At 46.4% G+C, this 18,763-nt stretch overlaps 1 protein-coding gene across 2 annotated transcripts in view; it reads right to left on the bottom strand.

Annotated features, from left to right (window-relative positions):
* Positions 1 to 13,831, bottom strand: part of EFNB2 (ephrin B2) — a 53,744-nt gene extending 39,913 nt beyond the window's left edge. The window contains exon 1 of one of the 2 annotated variants that reach the window (XM_035115092.2): positions 12,870 to 13,831. In XM_035115092.2, the coding sequence (XP_034970983.1) occupies positions 12,870 to 13,405 (536 nt within the window). In that variant the 5' untranslated portion in view covers positions 13,406 to 13,831. The remainder of the gene's footprint in view (positions 1 to 12,869) is intronic. The other variant, XM_035115091.2, reaches the window with a different exon arrangement.
* Positions 13,832 to 18,763: the final 4,932 nt, after the last annotated feature.

An 18,763-nucleotide genomic window follows, 5' to 3' on the forward strand; every position in this document is an offset into this window, starting at 1 on the left:
CATTTCACCATGTTGCGATTTACAGAAGCGAGAGGAGACCTTTCCTGCCTCTGAGACCTCTGGTAAGAGCAGTGGGCTTGTGGTGAAGAGAATCACTCTGCACAATAGGAAATGGGAGGGGGCATACCACAAGAGGATCTTGGTGGTTTTTGCCTTCGCCCCAGCATGGTTAAGACTCATCAAAGGTATCATGGGCAAAACATTTCGGTCAGCATGGAATTCTGCACCAGAGGAAACCTCCATGCCCAAGCAGATATTCACTGCATTTGTGCACCAATTGTATCCCCCCCCCAATGCATTCCCCTATACCAGGGCTAAGGGAACTTTCAGCCCACCAAGTCTCTCTATTTGGCCCATTATGCCATTTTGCTAAGTCACTCCTACCTAACTTCAGCGGTGGGCCTACATTTTGGAGGCCCTGAATTGTTACGGGGGCCCCTTCACAATCAGCATCAAGGTCTGGGTAACCACAGTTCAGTGGGATTGTTCCACGACAGATCACCACTTTTTTTTTTAAAATGTAACTACTACATCTCCAATTTCAATTAAACGTGCTCTACTGAATTATCTCATGTAACATGAAACACGCTTACAAAAATACTCTTTTTCTGGTTTTTCTAGCAAGCTGCTCACCTACAGATTCATTCTCCGAGAGCTTCCTTGCAATGTCATTTTCTAGAGACAATGTGCATAAAGAATTGAAGTGCTCTTCAGCAGAACAGCCAACTTAACCATGACACTCCACCTTTACATCTATGCTCCTCACTCTCAAACTTTGGGTTGTTGAAATATATACCAAAAAAATCAATGTGTTTGAGTCGTGCTTTGAGAGAGGCTTCTGAAGAAGCCTTCAGAAGTAACTCACAAAGTGCAACCTTGCCCTGTGCTTTGAACAAGCTTTGAACAAGCTGTGGGCAAAAACCTGCTGCCTGATGTCATTGTGGTGTTGGGTGATTTGACGGGTGAGCAGCTCCTCCCACTTGTCAAACTTGGCCCATGAAGGGTTGGGAAGACAACAGTCTGGCCTGCCTGGCTAAAAAATATTCCTCCCCTCCAGCCTTGTGCCAAATTTAGATGGGATGCTCCGCAGGTCATTTCTTGCTTATGTTGCAACATTTCACAATGCTGTCAGTTATCCATTCAAGCTGCCTCAAGTAGTGGCGAAAAGGGGGTAAATATACAGCAGGCATCCCCAAACTGCGGCCCTCCAGATGTTTTGGCCTACAACTCCCATGACCCCTAGCTAACAGGACCAGTGGTCGGGGAAGATGGGAATTGTAGTCCAAAACATCTGGAGGGCCGCAGTTTGGGGATGCCTGGTATACAGTATAAGCATGCCTTGCAAAATTTGATTTGAGTCCTGTAGGCAACACCCCCTCTGGTGAATTCTCTCCCTGTATACCTGCAGATCACAGCAACAACAACAACAACAACAACAACAACAACAACAACAACAACAACAACAGATAGAAAAAGAGAAACTGCATGTACACATGCTTTACTTCCCCATGAGATCCGGGTTAAAGCTTGATCTGGTATCATGAAAATGTGCCTAGAAAGAGGTGGAAGAGAACTTCACTCTTCCAACCTCCACCTTTAACTGTACACTTTTCATTAGTGGAGGGGGTGCTAAGAGGCAATGCGGGTGCCAGGTGAAGGCCTCATGGGCCCCATCAATAATGCTATATAAAAATACATACATCCCAATTTGTTATTGAATTACTGTAGACAACTACCAGGATGGACTTAAGTCTCATTTCGAGGCATTGGATTTTGCTGAATACAAGACGTTCTGGACACATCTGGCTGTTCCGCTCCCACAATTGGCAAGAGTTTCTATATCCAGAATAGAATGGTGTGTTCCAAAGCATCTCTAATTCTAAAAGGGCACACACAATTTTTAAACAGAAGTCAAGCTGGCAGTTATCTGTAACCTTCCCCCACAGCTTCAGAAGAAGGGTCATCAGTCCAATGTGATTTATTAACCAAGTATTAATAATGCAGCACAAACTTGACACTGATAGCTGGAAGATCCTAGAGGATGTGACCCTGGGGTTTATTCTTGTCTATTCCTTTTAATAGCTCTGCAGTTTCGCATGTGTTGTTTAAACTCTTCGGGCACAATGAGGAAAAATAAACCCATCAGTCTTTATAGAGTTCATTCTGGGCAAGAAGCAGCTATAGGAAGGCAACTTTTTTCAAACTTTAAAATATGGCATTTTGCTGCTGCCAGGTTAAACATTAATTAGTCAAGTCTGCTACGTGTATGTTTTGTTTACACGTTACACTGTAAAGGTCCACCAAAACGAGGCAGCCACGCAGGTACACTTGACTAGAAATAAAAACAAACCTTCACTGCTCTACTCACCCTGCTACCTTCTAACTGTTACCACTAGATACAGGTCAAAGATGTCCAGGTGTTGTGTTGCACTTCTACGGAAAGCAAGCAAAGGGAGAATCTGCAGCAATGTTCGCAATGTTTCCTCTGCTGTAATCTTAGTGTAGACACACTATACAGGACATGGATACTGCACCATTTATCAAATCCACTCTAGTTCTCTTTTTAGTTAAACTGGCTACTTTATACTACATATTAGCTATGTTATAACTCCTGTAAAATAAATTGCAACAGTTGCAGGAAACTGAATTTCAACTCCTTAAATACTGTAAACTTTTTAGGCACTGATCCAGCTTTTCTTTTCTGTTTTTAACCCAACTCCTAATGTATTTCCAATTATTCTAATGGGAGCTGACTTGAGGACTTAACTACGCATGTCTTTTGGAAAATGATGTAACAATGTGTTAATGATAATTTTTCTTTAAATGGATTGGATAACCTAAAGTGCTCTCAGAGATCGGACAAAAGCAACCTGTGCAATCTAAGTTTAAACACCTGATACGGTGAAGACCCAATGTGGATGGGCTGGAGGGTACATTTAAGCATAGCAATGCTTCATCGCATCACCCATCGCATGCTGCAGACCCTTAATCTTTCAACACCATCATGACCAGAGTCACTTCAATCCAAGCTTCACATTAATTTCAATGCAAGTATGGAAATGCATTTATTATACTGCTGTATGACTCTAGGCTAAACCACTGAGCCTAGGCCTTGCTGATCAGAAGGTCGGCGGTTCGAATCCCTGCGACGGGGTGAGCTCCCGCTGCTTGGTCCCAGCTCCTGCCAACCTAGCAGTTTGAAAGCACGTCAAAGTGCAAGTAGATAAATAGGAACCGCTATAGCGGGAAGGTAAACGGCGTTTCCACGTGCTGCTCTGGTTTGCCAGAAGCGGCTTTGTCATGCTGGCCACATGACCTGGAAGCTATACGCCAGCTCCCTCGGCCAATAATGCGAGATGAGCACGCAACCCCAGAGTCAGTCACGACTGGACCTAATGGTCAGGGGTCCCTTTACCTTTACCTTTTTATGACTCTTGGGTACTCAATAGTTCAGAGGGGTATGTACTACGGGGGGGGGGGGTCATAATCCAAATGGTAGATGCCTGAATTGTGGCCTTTCACACAACACATGTGTGTAAACACTTATATTTTATAAATATTTCTATATTTGGAGTCAAACCATTCCTACTGAAACTGACAAAACATTTGGATTGCAAAGCAAAAGGTAAATTGACTGCTACAATATACTGTCTCCAAAACTGAGTTAGACCCAGATTTCCACTGACCTCAGAGGAATGCAATGGGAACATAATTCGGTATCATTAAAATGATGGCATGTCCAGGGTGCAGAGTTATTCCGTGGGCCCTTAATGTAAAACAGTCTCAATTTATGGGTTTGTTTGTTTTAAAAGAAGGAAATGGGCAAAGTAGTGCCACACAAATTTGCTGCTTTTAAGAGAAAAATTAGTTACAGCAACAGATCAAGTGCTAATGGCTTCCTTTGTGTGTTGTGAAAATGCTTTGAAACAGAAAGCACTATCTCCCAGCTGCAAAATTTCATGTACTGCACTTGAAGACATGTATACAGGTAAGTACAATGTTAAGATTTGCATCCACACTTGCTTTCAAAAGGGGATGACATAAAGAAGCCTGCTTAATGGCTACTGCACAGGCAGCACTCTATAAACAATTTCCTCTTCTCCTATGCAGTATTAAATGTGCACAGTTTTATCTGTGATGTTTCTGAAATGTGACATGACAGGTAGGTTCGAAAGCTAAATGTTGGATAATCGTTAGCAAACAAATGACATTGGTTCTTGCATTATTTCTTTAATCACTTTAACCCTTGTTCCAACAGAAAGGGTAAGGCCAGAGTAATTCAGCTGCTTCTTTTGTGATTTGCCTTCCATAAATATGCACCAGTCTGCATTTGAAAAGCTGAAGGAGGCCGCAAGCTTGCTGGACATTTATCATGCCCTGTTCCCTGTGAACAAGCAAATACTTTCGTTGAATAGCCCATTAGCAATCATTGTCAAATGCAGAATGCAAGGTGCTTGGATGTGACCAGCCTGTAAAGTAGAGGGCATTGCCCCTGAGCTTTGCATAGTATCTGCAGCAGAAATGGATCTTTTGCTATAGATTTCTGAAGGTTAAGCTGGGACACTGGAGAACATCGCTGTGCATGAGACTTTAGACATTACACAAATACACTCAACCCTCAGCAGTGCATTTTATTAAACCATATTAACTTTAGAGTAGCGTGCCAATTTTGGGTTTGGAAAAATGGTTATGGGTCAAAAGAATGTTTCAAAGAGGTTCTGCAAAAGAAAAGAAAAATGCTGCAAGTTTGGGGGGGGGGATCAGAAAGCAGTTGGCTTTCTCTCAATAGGCCAAAACTCAAAAGCGCAGTAACCCACAAAAACAACATATTACAGCTAGCAAGAAGTGCTGACATGTGGGTTTTTGCCAAACTTACTCCATGATCTACTTTACACCAATTGCCTTTTGTTTTTCTACATACTGTATAGCCTTACAATTCATTTGGCTTTTTCTATCACGCAGACTAGTGATAAAAGAAGTAGCTTCTCATCTGTAATATGGTGGCTCATTATGTAATAATAGTTGACTAGCTTTTGGCTTCTTTTTACTAACTGTGAGGGCTCTAGCAAGACAGGAGTCTTAAGTTATTTTATAAAGGGCAGTTAAAAGCAGATGTACTGAAGAATGCGTGTAGCGGTGAACCATTTCTTTTCTTACTTTTACAGCTACTACAAGCCCTAAGGATATATGGCAGTCAGCAGGGGTAAACTTCCTTTATGCTGGCCTAATTCCATTGAAATTAATGCAACAGAGTTTGATCCAACTGTTTCTAAAGTGAAGTAGGTCCACCGTGGAATTCGAGCTTCAGGCTTCAGCCCTTCAGAAATAAATGCCACCTGGATTAAGCGCTTCAAGTTTATTTGGGGTGTCTGGAAAAATGTAAAGAAGGATTTCTCCACTTCTTTTCTCTTCTCAGGGGTTGTGAAATAAGAAACAATTTAAATAAAAATAAAAATCTCCAGAAGGATCATCTGGCCAAGGGGAAAGGACAATGTGGAATGTTTATTTTAGCTTCTCCTGTGGTGTGTGAGCTGCAAGGGCCCTGTCTGAAAGATGGCTAGAATCAAAAGCCTCCTCTCTTTTCTTTTCAGATAACCTCAACGCCACCTATCCCCTTCTGCTCTCTGTTCCTTGCCAGCATGTCCCTGCCTGAATATCCCAAATAGATTAAGGAAACAAACTCCCAAGTGCAGCTAATCCTACAGAATGACCGTCGCCGCTGGGCCAGGAGTTAAAAAGGAAAACCTTCTACACCAGAACAATTGCAGTGATCCGAAGTTTTAATCAGCCCAAATCTTGAGCAATAAAAAAGGCAGTAAATGAAATCTACCTTTACCATATTATACGCCACCAATGAGCAAGAACTGAGCAGCTTTTCTTTCCTGCTTCAACCCGCCGGACTACAAGTAGGTCTTTCATACTTCCTAATCCCAGCCCCCAAGTTTTTGGGGGGTTTTTTTGTTTGTTTTTTGCAATTCTCACATAATACCTTGCAGCCCTGAAGCAAGGCCCTTAGTTTCTCCATCCCTTTCATAGACGTGTCATTTCCAACATCAAGCTAATCTATATGTTGCCATGGCATCCCCCTTTATCTGCCTTTACATCTTATGAGCTGCATGGATTTACCACATTATTTTTATCTGAAAGACAGAAAATGGTGGTTTTATTGCCATACAATCAGATTACCGCTGCTAGTTTCTCTATGCCTTTTTACCATACTTCAATCAAAGGGGATCACTTTCTTTATACCCTGCCCTTGATTTACATTACATCTGTAAAGGGCCTAGTCTGGGTTGTAATCCCCTTATTAACTAGGAGCAGGGTTGATTTGCCTAAAAATAAAAGCAAATTGTGTCAGACCTTTTCACTTTGTTTTTGATTCGGAACTACAAAATGGATTACCAAAGAAATCTCCAGAGTTCACACGGCCGCTATACTACTGAATTTAAAATGAGAATTAAACAAGTTAAACAAGAGGGACCGTGTCAACGGTTTACATTTTCCATCATGGGCGAAGGGATGAATAGTGTTATGTCTTTGTGTGCACCAGCTTTGCAGGGAAACAATGGAGCCACGGGAATTTTCTTTCCAAGCAGTTCTTACACTGTCTTGGACCTTCAGCCCACCCTCCACCCCCCCCCCCCCGCCCCGGCAGTCTACTTTACATTTGCCAGATACAAATGGGGGGAGAGGAATCTATAACTTGAAAATATGAAAACAGTTTAAGTTCCAAGCATGGCATTTAAAGTTATTAAGTCCCCGTGCTTTAATCAAAATGTTTAACCACTCAAGCCTTCCTAACATCATGCTAACGACAAGTTTCTATCAAGGCCATAAATGAATTGAAAAATTGGGTTCTGATCACCTTTCTTTCCCAGAATATCACGTCTTCTGCTTGCATCAGTAAAGTTGTAAGTTGCCAGGCTAGTTTAAGACTAGATCTGTACCCATCTACCACAAAAACCCACATAATTGTAGCGTCTTTAACAGACTTCCTAAAGGTGCAACATCTCACCCAGACTTACCCGGAGGTAAACTTTCTACCAATTTCCAATTCAAGAAATGTTTCCTGAGCAGAAAGTGCCATACTGAAGTTGTTCTGTAGCCCTTAAAATAGGACAAAGGGTGGGGAGTGCCCTTTCCTATTATGACTTCACTTTCAAGTTTATATGATAGCAATTTACCTTTACTGAACTGGCAATGTGATTCTAGACATGTCTAATCAAAAGTAGACACACTGAGTTTAATTGGACTTACTCCCAGGTAAGAACCATGTGCGTGCAGTTTAACAGTGGTACCTCAGATTACAGATGCTTCAGGTTACAGACTCCGCTAACCCAGAAATAGTACCTCGGGTTAAAAACTTTACTTCAGGATGAGAACAGAAATCGTGCGCGGCGGCAGGAGGCCCCATTAGCTAAAGTAGTGCCTCAGGTTAAGAACAGTTTCAGGTTAACAACGGACCTCCAGAACAAATTAAGTTCTTAACCAGAGGTACCACTGTACTTTAGAAGGCATACAGATAATTGCTGTAATTACAGCAATTTTGATTGCGACCGATCGTGTGTTCTAACTGACCGTAGAAAAACGACAGTCAAGAAATTTTCTAAGTTTCATGCAGGTGTTTAAAAGAGTCACCCAACGTAAGATGTTAACGTCTTGCAAACCTTGTAAGGAACGTACAAGCATTTAAAGGCTGCAATCCTATGGGCATTTTACCTGGGAGTAAACCACGTTGAATTGATTAAACATACCTAAATCCAGTGTAGTGTAGCAGCATAGTGGTTAGTGTTCTCAGAACAGCACCTGGGAGACCCGTGTTCAAATCCCCACTCAGCTACAAAGCTCAATGGTGATCTTTGCCTGTACCAGACCTCTCAGTCTAACCTCACAGGGTTGTTGTGAAGATAAGATGGTGGGTGAGAACCATGTACACTGACTTGAGCTTAGAGTGAGAATCATGGAGTTGGAAGGAGCTCCTTGGAAGAAAGACACAGAATTATAAGCAGAGTAAATAAAATAAGTTTTGTGCTGCCTGGGACTTTGCCTTTGAGCAGTAAGTGGCTAAACTGTGGCTTGAGATAGCCATGTTTAGAATAGATGCTTTGAAGGCATGGCTAACATCATTGCCATTGATTTCAGTGGGTCTACCCTATGCATGACATGTCTGGGATCCAGCCCTACGTTTTAGATGAAATCTGGGGGGGGGGAAACAAAGCGTTTTGGTTTGGTAAGTTCAGCTTGACTGGTACAAAACACACAAGAAATAGCTGTTAAAAGGAACAGTCTTGGCTCGCTCAGTGCTGGAAGTACTAGGCCGCTGCCAGGCAAATTTTTATGAGCTTTGGCAGCCTAGTTAATGCAAAAATACCTGAAAGGTTTTGGGGGGTATGCTACTTGCCTGCCCTATCAAAGAAGAGGCGTGCAAGTGTTCCATTTTCATATTTGCTAGCTCAGAAGGAAGTACCCAACCATTTGATACATAATCCAGTGTGCGAGTCAGCTCCAAGCATCTTCATATATAATATATTGCATTTCTCCAATGTAACTCTATAATGGTTAGGATTAAGAAGCAAAGCTCCAGGATTCCCAAATAAATCCTTGTCAAGTAGGAGTGCTTCCAAACGCGTTGCAAGATAGCATTTCAGCAAGCTCTTTATGCTCCAGTAGGCCGAGTTTTCTTGTGAAGCAAGACTGTCCATTACTTACAGTTTATCATCCTGACAAAATGCAAGGAATGGGGATGTGGACGCACTAACAATTCATTCTATCCTTGGCACTTTGTCTCCTCCCCCCTCCCCACTTCTCTATATTAAAACCGACAAGATTAACCCAAACACAAATTGCAGAGCACGGTTCTCAAGGGGCTATTCAGTCGGCAGTGAATGTGCATTTGTTTGCCTACACACACAAAAAATAAGAATTTCACAAACAAACAATGAGAAGCAGGCTGGTTTTTTGCCATTGAAAAGATGACTTAAATTGTGCCATCAATTGTAGGCCGTTTTATCAGTCCTTGACAGGTTAGTGTTTACTCAGGCTAACTGTGGCGGATTTTTACGTGTAATAGGTTATCAGATATATTATTTAGCTATTTGTTTGCCATCCCATGTTCAAATTACATCTTGCTAAGGAAAATAGTCCCAGGGTTGGCGGATAAAGAAAAATGATTAGCTGACAGAACTACTCCATTTGAGGGGCAAGGCAACATCAATTTAGCCAATGTTATTGATAAGGAAAGCTCCATCTACTTCAAACTAAAAGGTACTGAATAAACTGCAGTTTGTGGTTTGTACTATTAAGTTGGGCAGTTGTGGTCATGTTAGCTCCAGTGAGGAAATGAGAGTGGAAGAAGGGGAATATCCTATGTTGAGAAGTGTTCCTGTAGTGACCTAAAAGTCTATCTTGCTATGCTTTCCTAGAATCTGGGTTTCTCATTGTCTGAAGCCTTACAACAACAAAAGTGACCTCCAAGCAAAATATTCCTTTCTACCTACCTATATGCTCACACCTTTTAAGCAAAGCAATATATGCAATGTATCCTTCACTGATAAAATCATGGAATATTTCTATGAAGGAGCTATTAGGTTACAGCAGAATACAATTGAAAATACAAACTGGGTGTCTTCTTGTCGTCCCTTCCTCACCACCTGCTAAAAATTCTGGTCACTAAAGCAACTCGCAGAGCAATCGCAGTTTAGAAGGCCATGAAGGAATTTGGATTACTGTCTTCTACAGTCTTATCACATATCCACTATGAGCCTGGCTAAAAGTCTTTATTTTATTGCTTCCCTGATATATGAATCATGAACGGTTCATATTTAACTTCATGAAATGAATTAAACACTTAATTCCAGGGCAGTTATCTTTGGAATTGGTCTTAATATTCTCCTGAGAAGTTACTGAGGTGGGAGGGAAGCTCTCCAGAAGACAACTGCATTTTATTTCCTATTTAATAAGGAAACATTAGCTATTCTTCTTCAGGCAGACAACAGTGATGAATTCTAAACTGAAATACGCTCTCCGAAAAGTGAACATCCTGCCACCACTTACAGTAATACGAATAATGTCCTGTATTTGAAAAAATTTCCTTAAGTGCAGGCCTCCACAAGGCCTATAAAAATCACAGGCCACAGCAGTTTTTAAAGAGAGAGCGAGTGCACAAACCTCAGGTCACTTGTACCATGCTTCTGCCAGTGCGCTGAGTAAAACTAATCTATTTGGGTAAACAAAATTTAAAATCACATCAGCGGACAAACAAGTGCTACATTTTAAGTTGGGAATAAAAGCACAAGTAATTCAACCATAGTCTTGATGAACGTTCGACCTTTTATGAGTTTACGCAACAAGGGGAAGATGTTAGATAGAATTACTGCTTTGAGGGAGAGGCCATGCACTGTAAATAGCGACCATTTGAGACTGAAAAGGAAAGCTTTCTGTAAAAAGGGGGGGGGGGCACGAAGGCAGGTTAGGCCTGGAAGCAGCCAGAAGAATAATGACCATAGCACAGAAGAATACCGATATGTATTGGAAGAGTGACCTCTGTAGGAATAAAGCGATCACTAGACTGCAGCAGCAGGCGGGAGAATACGCCATTCTCCTCTAAGACTAAACTTAATGCTATCAACTATGTGGGCTTTCCCATTCCCAACAAATACACACACACACACACACACACACACACACACACACAATAATTTCAAGAAATGCATCTTCCCCTTAAAAACAGGCACCTTCCTTGCTTAAACACAAATTTCCTATCTGACATTTTCCAGGTTTGAGAGAGAACTGGAATAACAAGCTCAAATCCATAGTGTCAACTGCAAGTAAGGACCGTTTTCTACGCAGAGAGACAGACAGACAGAGAGAGACAGAAGCAATTTCTTTGTATGTCTGCCTAGGGAAGGGAAGAAAGCACTGCTGGGCTGAACACGCAGGAGATCATTCTAAAGATGGACTTAGGCTCCTGCATTCTAATGAAAACAAATGGCCCCTCTTTGCTTTTCTACATTAAAAAAAAAGCCCTGCATGTTATCAAGGTCCAGAAGCCTGCTCATAAATCTTCCTTTCCTTGGAAAAGGACAGGAAGAGAAATCTAAAAGGGAGCAGAAGAAAAATGGAGTCAGAATGTGATTTCCCGAATAAACTCCTTTGGCTGTCTAGGTCTAAATCCAAACTTGCAGTCATTTCACATGGAGCTTGCAAGCAACACACACGGCGCCCAACTGAAGAGCTATTTCACACTTGTGAACCGGACCATTTCCTCAATGCGCTGCTCATTTAAAGGTATTTTAACAACCGTTTGACCGTGTTTTATAGGAGAGCCTGTCTTCTGTTCACATCCAGCAAGCTTGCTCAGGTTTTATAGGCATGTTGTGCTCTGCTCATTTTCAATAAACTACTTCCTAAGACATCATTAAACAAGGCACCGTTATCACGTCTTCTCGAAAATTAATTCTCCCGATGGTGACACCGTCCAGACTTTCACTTGTGCATTTTTAAAACACACACACACACACTAACAAAGAAACCTGACCCTAAAGAGGCTTCTCTAGATTTCAAAGTTTGAATAGTTAGTTTTATCTGTAGTAAAACATCTTCCAAGGCAAGAGAAATCTCTCTTCCCAGAAGCCTCACTTTATTCCAAGTATACCTAAAGTTCACTATTTGCCGTCCACCTTTTGCATGCATTTCATGGATTCACATGCCCCTGAACTACAAACAGGCCCTGCCTTCTCCTAGTCTTTTTACCCAGGGGTTTTGATAGGGGGCACACAGAGATATGATCTTAAATCCACTGGAATCAAGGTGGAAACTCCTCTCAAACTCCCACCTTTTGCCTTCCTGCATCAATGGTTTTCTGGAGAAACGACCTCAATCCACTCCAACAGTTATGCGTAGAGACATGCTCTGACCCTGTTGGGGCCACCTCTATAATCTTTGTTCTGCATGGTTTAGTAATGGAAGGCCAGAAGTGAAAAAGCTGGGCTCATCATGACTCATCGGCCCTGTTCCCAAGGATGTGTGAGAGACTTCACTTCACCTAATGGTCAAGCTAACTGGGAGTTTATGTAGCAGTGGAGAGGGAACAGCTGGTTTATTCTGGCACCCTTCCCTACTGTCTCATGCTGGCTCCACACCACTGCAGCACTGCCCTCAAGTAGACCCATTGTCAAAACTGTCTAAACTTCTGCCAGCTTCCTGGGCGCCACACAACCGGGGCCAACAGGGTTGTTTTCTGGTTGGCTTTCCTTCCCGCAAAACCCGCGGCAGAATAAACACACAAGTGAGTGTCTTCCGCTGCGCTCCATTCATTCACACGAAAAACCCGAGCCTAGGACCCAGAGGGCAGGTTCAGACTCCAACCTTCGCTTGTGGATCGGCGGAATCCCGTGCGTTTAGGATCTGTGATGTGACCGCGCGCACGTAACAAAAATAGCTGAACCTCCTTCCTTTACGCACGCATGGGTACCAGAGAGAGAGAGAGAGAGAGAGAGAGAGAGAGAGAGAGAGAGAGAGAGAGAGAGAGAGAGAGAGAGAGAGAGAGAGAGAGAGAGAGCGCCTCGCCGCCCCCTAACCAAGGCCCAGAGCTCCGCACTGTGCGCCCCGTAGAAGATGCAGGATCGGGCCACCTAGAAGGGCCAAGACTTTTCCTCCATTTGCTCCAAGAGAGCAGAACCGATCCCCAAGCTTCCCCTCCTCTAGCCCTTACCCTTCTGCGCACCCCAGACCAGATCCTGCGGCCTGGCGAAAGGCCCTTGGGCGCGCGAGGGATGCCAGACGTGTCCACCCACCTGCCTGTCCTTGCGCACCGCCCCCCGTCCCCAAACCCCGGGCCGGGGAGAGATCCGGGCTCCCCGAGCACTTACTTGGAGTTGGAGGAGTTCCAGTAGATGGGCTCGAGCACCAGCGAGCTGGCCAACACCGTCCGGCACAAAAGCACCCAGATCCCCCAGCAGCACCTCCCGAACGGGGATCCCCCCCGGCGCGCTACCATGGTCGGGGGCGCCGCCGCCGCCGGGTCCTGTCCCAAAGGCTCGCCAACTCCGCGGAGGAAAACGACGACGACGACGAGGACGACCAGGCAAGCGAAGGCGGCGTCCACAATTCCTCCGCCAAGAAGAAGGAGCCACAACCACCACCAGATCCCGGGCAGGGAACGAGCTCGCCCTGCCGGCTCAGTGCGTCGGGCGCCCGGGCGCCGGCATGGAGAAGGAGGAGCCGCAATCCCCAACTGGAAGCGCCCGCCGAGGAGAGAGCCGCCCGCCGCCCAAGGACCGGAGCGAAGGCCGACAAGAGCACGGGAGAAAAGCGCCGGAACGCCCAAGTCCCCCGTCGGCGCGTCCTTGGCCGCCTCTATAAATCCACCTGGAGAAGAAGACGCAGCAGGTCCCGCCCGGCGCATCCACGGGGCTTCATCCTCTCCTTGGCCCGGGATGAGGGCAAAACCAAACCGCAAAAATAGGCAGCCTTCCTCCCGGCGTCCAAGCCCCGGCCGAGGCAAGAGAGAAGGCTCCGGCGGGCTCCCAGCGCCCGCGCCGAAGACTACGACGACCAGGCGAGGCGAGGAGCTCAAGGCTGGCGAAGGCGCACCGAGAAAGGCGCGCTCTCGCTCTCTCGCTCGCCGCAGCAGCAGCCCCTTTTTTCTCTTTGCTTTCCCGCTTCTCTTTCCTTTCCTCCCTCAACTTCCCCTCGTCCCCGCGCTGTGGTCCGCTTCCTCCTTCTCCTCCTCCCCGCGCGGCTACAAGCGCTCCTCGCCGCGGGCTGCCGGACTTCCCCGCCGCGGACTCCTCGTTGGCTCCAGAGGCAAGAGTGAGGCTCCGAGCGCCGCGTCCTCGCTCGTCTCTATAAACGCGGCCACCCCCCTTCCCCTGCAACGGCGGCGCTGGTTGGGCGACGCCGCTGTCACTTACGCCAACCTCGCGCCCAGGCTCAGGCCCCGCATTCCGAAAGGGGCGGGACCTGCGCGGGGGGGGAGGGTGGCGGGAGGGAGGGAGGGAGAGAAGGGCGGCGACAGGTAATCCAGTAGCTCCAGTTAGTCACCTCATAGGGTGGGGATGGTTATAGGTCGCAAACGCTCTTTCCCGGCCGAGTATTTTTATTTTAAAAATAAAAGCATACTTAGATTTTTTTGTTCCTTTTGAAATAAAATAAAAACCTTTGTTTTAAAGGCGTTGGGGGAGCGGAGGGCGGCTTCTTTGGGCTCCCAAACTTTGAGGGACGGACCGGCGCTCCTCAGGCGGCTGGAGCGCAGCGCTCGCCGGGCCGAGTCGCCCCGCAATTCCACAGCGCCACGGCGCCATAGCCCTCGCCAAAGTCCCTTGAGGACTACTGGCTTGAGAAGCTCGAAGTCAAAGACTTAACCCCCGTCATGAGCCGCAGCGTTCACACCCCTCACACGCATTAGAAGAGGCTGCTGAGACGAGCGGGCGGCGACTTGAGCGCCGCTGGTTCTTAATGGAAACGAGGGGGGTTCCTTTTGCTGAGGGGCGCCTCGTTCCCACTTTGGGACTCGGTAGGCTTGCAAACGGGGCTTCCCCTTCTCCCTTCGGTTCTGGCTCATCCACCCGCATATCACCCACCCCCTCAAAAAAAAAAACCCACACGGCCCTCGGGGGTCTGAGGGCGCTCAGGAGAGGGGGGTCTTTGGGTGGCGCGGTTTGGAAAGAGTGGAGCCCGGCTGGAAAATGGAAGCCGCCCCCCCACCCGAAGGAAAGCGGGGGCAGCAGCCCGCGGAAAGGGAAGCCCGACCCGGCAGCGCGGCAGGTTCCCTGGCTCTGCAGACTCGGCCGCCGCCAGGTCTGCGCTGCTAAGCGGAGCCGGCCTCCCTGCACAATTCCGTGGAGCCACAGCGCCCACTAGCGGCCGCGGCGGTAACCGCAGCCTATTACAGCCGAGCTCAGGCGCTTAGACGGCGCGATCCTGAGCGCAGCTTTGCGCTGGGGAGTCTTTCCATTCACACACACACACACACGCTTCATCTTGATTTTTTTAAATTAAAGGGGGAGGTTTGGGGATTTATTGGTGAAATGTCCTGCTTTCGATCACCTCTGCATCGCGGGATGCTGGCCAAAACCAAGGAGCGCGCCAGGGAAAATCCCACTTTCCCATATGTTCCGGATTAGAATTTTGCGTAGCGGGGGAGTTAGCAACTCCACATTATGTGGAATGATACGAATTGCAATGGATAGAACAATCAAGCAATTTCCCTGCAATGTTTCGAAGGAGATGTGGTCTCTAATCTGGCACGATCCGATCATTTTTGGATCGCTCTCTTAAAAACATTTGGAGATATGCAGCGAGCGAGGTCACAAACTGCTCTTTCAGAATTTGGAAGCTGGAAACTTTCTCCCAAGTTTGGAACATCAAAAACAAGGACAGTAGAAAAGTTATCTTAAATCCGTGCATATTCCTCTCTCCTGCCTGCCCACCCCCCGCTTTAAAACTCATCCGTTTCTTCTCATTTGATTAAAACAACCCAAATATCTTAATATTCTGGGATGAATAAACCCCTTTTTCTTTTTAAAATAATTCTCGGGGTGTATGAGTTTTGTTGGATTTTTTTTAAGAGTTGGAGAAAGCGTGGATCTTGATTCCTTTTGGAAGAAGCCGTGGGTGAAACTCCCTTTTCCCAAAGCCGTGCGACTCTGCTTTCCTGGCACCGTTTGGCCCGAATTAGCACTCAGTCCCGAGCTTGCCTTCGCCAATTGCTCGACAGACGCGCGTCCGAGGCGCGCCGGGGTCTCTCGCCTCCCTTCCCAGTTGGTTTCTCTCGCGCAAAAGTGCCAAGCAGGGCTGAGTCAACTGTGAATTCGGTGTCCTTTTGTCGGGGGACACCCGACGCCGACCAGAGAGGAGGAGGAGCGGGGGAGGAGAAGGAGGAAATCCGGATTCGCACCCAGGAGACAATCGCTACAAAGGTGACTCAGGTATCTGAAGGTGAAAGGTGGGGAGGGGACCCGAAAAGGTGCGCTGAGGTGTCATTTACGCACCATTTGTTCACTTGAAGGGATTCTCTGTCCAAACTTTTGCAAAGGTAAAGATACTTTTGCATAGATAATGTTTTTCTTTCACAAGAGCCAGGAAGCCCGTCAACGGCTTTTTGCAAGGACCCAAGATAAAGTTAGGTGAACTTTGGAGATACGGGGGTTGTTTGTTTAGAAACGCGTCGGTTGAGTTGCTGTTAAAGTAAGGAAGGTGTGCATGCACACACACACACACGAAGCCGTATCCATATATATATATATGGAAACGGCTTCTGATTGCATCCTCCGTGGTGCTGAGTGTCCGGTGGAAACGAAAATAGGCTGAAAAACAGGCCAGCCCGACGAAGAAAAGCCTGTCCAAAATTAGTGCCAGCCTCGGGGTTAGGGGGCAGGGAGGGTGCCTCGTGTCCCTTTTCCTCTTCCAGGCTCCGGAATCAGGGTTAACCTTGTCAAAGAAGGGGGGGTCCCCTTTCGAAGAAAGAGGCACATCTGGAAAGCCTAAAAATAGCCCCAAGGAGCTAAAAATACGGGACGTCACAAAAGAGATTTGGCTGCAAGAAAGGGCAGCTGTAAATAGCCATGTTTGAGAGCGGAATACATTTTTTTTAAAAAAAGTAAGAAAAACAAGCAAGCAACATTTTCTTACAGGGGAACAATCCGATTCCCATTTTAAAAGCATACTTTGTAGTGATTCAAGGAAGCTCTGAAGGTTACACGTGTAAATACTCTTGACAATTCAATCATATATGTGCGTGCCTACTCAGCAGGAAGCCCCATTGTGTTTACTGGGATTTACGTCCAGGTAAATAGGTGGAGAACTGCGGGCTTGCTTTTAAACTTTTTTAAAATAAATAAATAAATAAATGTAAAAGTAATTCTTTTAAGAAATCGGTCTGATCTGGCTCTCCTCAACCCTGAGCATGCTTCCACCAAAGTTCAGTGGCCACTTCGCCGGTGCGGTTCCCAAGCAAGCGCTGCTCCTGGCGAAAGCTGCTTCTGCGCGCACGAGGCTGGTGCGCAAAGTGGCGAGCGATAAAGTCGCCCTCCTGGTCAACTTCTCCTTTGGGATACAAGTCCCTCCTCCGACCCACGACAATGGAAACGGTTTGCAGAGGATCCAGCCAAAGAGACCGGCAGTGTTTCCATCAAGCGACTTACAACACCCCGAGCCCAAATCCTTCTTTTCATGGAAAGCGGGTTGCGCCACTGTCGCGAGGGTGCTCAGAATCACTGCCCTGCGCCCGTTTCACAGAACTTCGGGTTGCTTGTTCGGGATTGCACGCATATCCCCTTAATAATCTTTTTTGGGGGGCAGGGGGGTTGACAGATCTGAATCCACTTTCCCAGGAAACAGATGCCGGTAGAACCGAAGTCCCCCCCCCCTCCCTCAACTGGGACAGCAATTCTTCCAGAGCTGCTACACCTCCACCTCCCCGCAAAAGTAAAATAAAAAATCTCATTGCTTCCTCGAGAACGACAGAAACAGAAACAGCCTCAAAAACATTGGCCAGAATTTATAGAGGCGGCTAAATATGGGTTTGCCTCGACTTATTGTTTCAAAGGAGTGTTACTGGAGGCCCCCCTCCCGAGGAAAAGGAGATTTTACCAGCGATCTGCACAGCCCGTTTATTTAAGCCCAAGTTATGTCTCTCCTCCCGGGACTAAAACTCAACAGCAACGCGGGGGAACAATCTGGTTCTGGGCTCGGCAGGCAGAGCGCAGCTTCGCTCCCAGGATGATCGTCCCGCGTTGTGCTGCTGGGCTGCCCACCCCAAACCATCGTTTCTCTTGGTCCTCGCTGGGCTGCGCCTAGCGATGGGATCGGGCCCCTTAAGGCAGAGCAGACCGCGCGGAGCAAGCCGGAAAGTCTCGCTGAGCTCCGACGGAGGAAGGAGGTGGCTTTGTCTTCACGAAATTGCTCCCTAAATGTTTTTTTTTTTCTCATTTGCCTGCTTCAACTCGGAAGCGAGTAACGCCAAACTGGACGGAAGTTATTCCAGGGCGAATTGCGCTCTTAGGCATGGCGGCCTTTAGTTACTTTTATTTATTCTGATTTAAAAATAATAATAGGGGACTTATTCTTTGAAAACCGCGGATGAATTCCCCGGAAGCTGGACCTTACAGTGTAATTGTAAGAGGATTTGAATCTGCCCCATTTAAACTGATAAATAATAATAATAATTAATTTTATTATTTGTTTGCCGCCCATCTGACACTCTGGGCGGCTCATAACGACAAGTGAAAACACAACAGCAAACTTCCCAATAGTAATAGGGGGGGGCGAAGGGGGAGAAAAGGCTTTCTTCTTTAGAGATCTCCACTTTTCTACTAAGTTTTGGAAAAACTGGTTGCCACCCAGGAACAGTCGACTCAAGCTGCGTCTGCTCGCTGTCCATTAAAGCCTCTCGCCTGCAACCTTACCTAAGCACATTTGTTGGGACTGAGGGACCCTGAAATCAACTCCCTCTCAGGATCCAGCTTCCAGGCACTCCCGCTCCCCGCCACTGGCCTTTCCCAATGACTCAGAAGTAAGGAAGTCGCTGGAAGGAAGTCTCTACCTTTGATACTAACAAGAGACTCGCGGGAAAAACTGCAGGGAGATCAGTTCTTTCCAAACAAGGTTGGGTCGTTTGGTTTCACAGCTACACAGCGTTTCCATTGGTTTTATTCAGCCCTGCCTTTAGTTCTGGGGTGCAAGACTCTGCACCCCAGCATCTTTAAGGAAGTCAGGAAAAAGGACTTTTAAAAAAAGCGTGTTGTTGACTCAACGATTCCTC

This window comes from Zootoca vivipara, chromosome 4, assembly GCF_963506605.1.
Source record: "Zootoca vivipara chromosome 4, rZooViv1.1, whole genome shotgun sequence".
NCBI classification, from domain to species: Eukaryota; Metazoa; Chordata; class Lepidosauria; order Squamata; family Lacertidae; genus Zootoca; species Zootoca vivipara.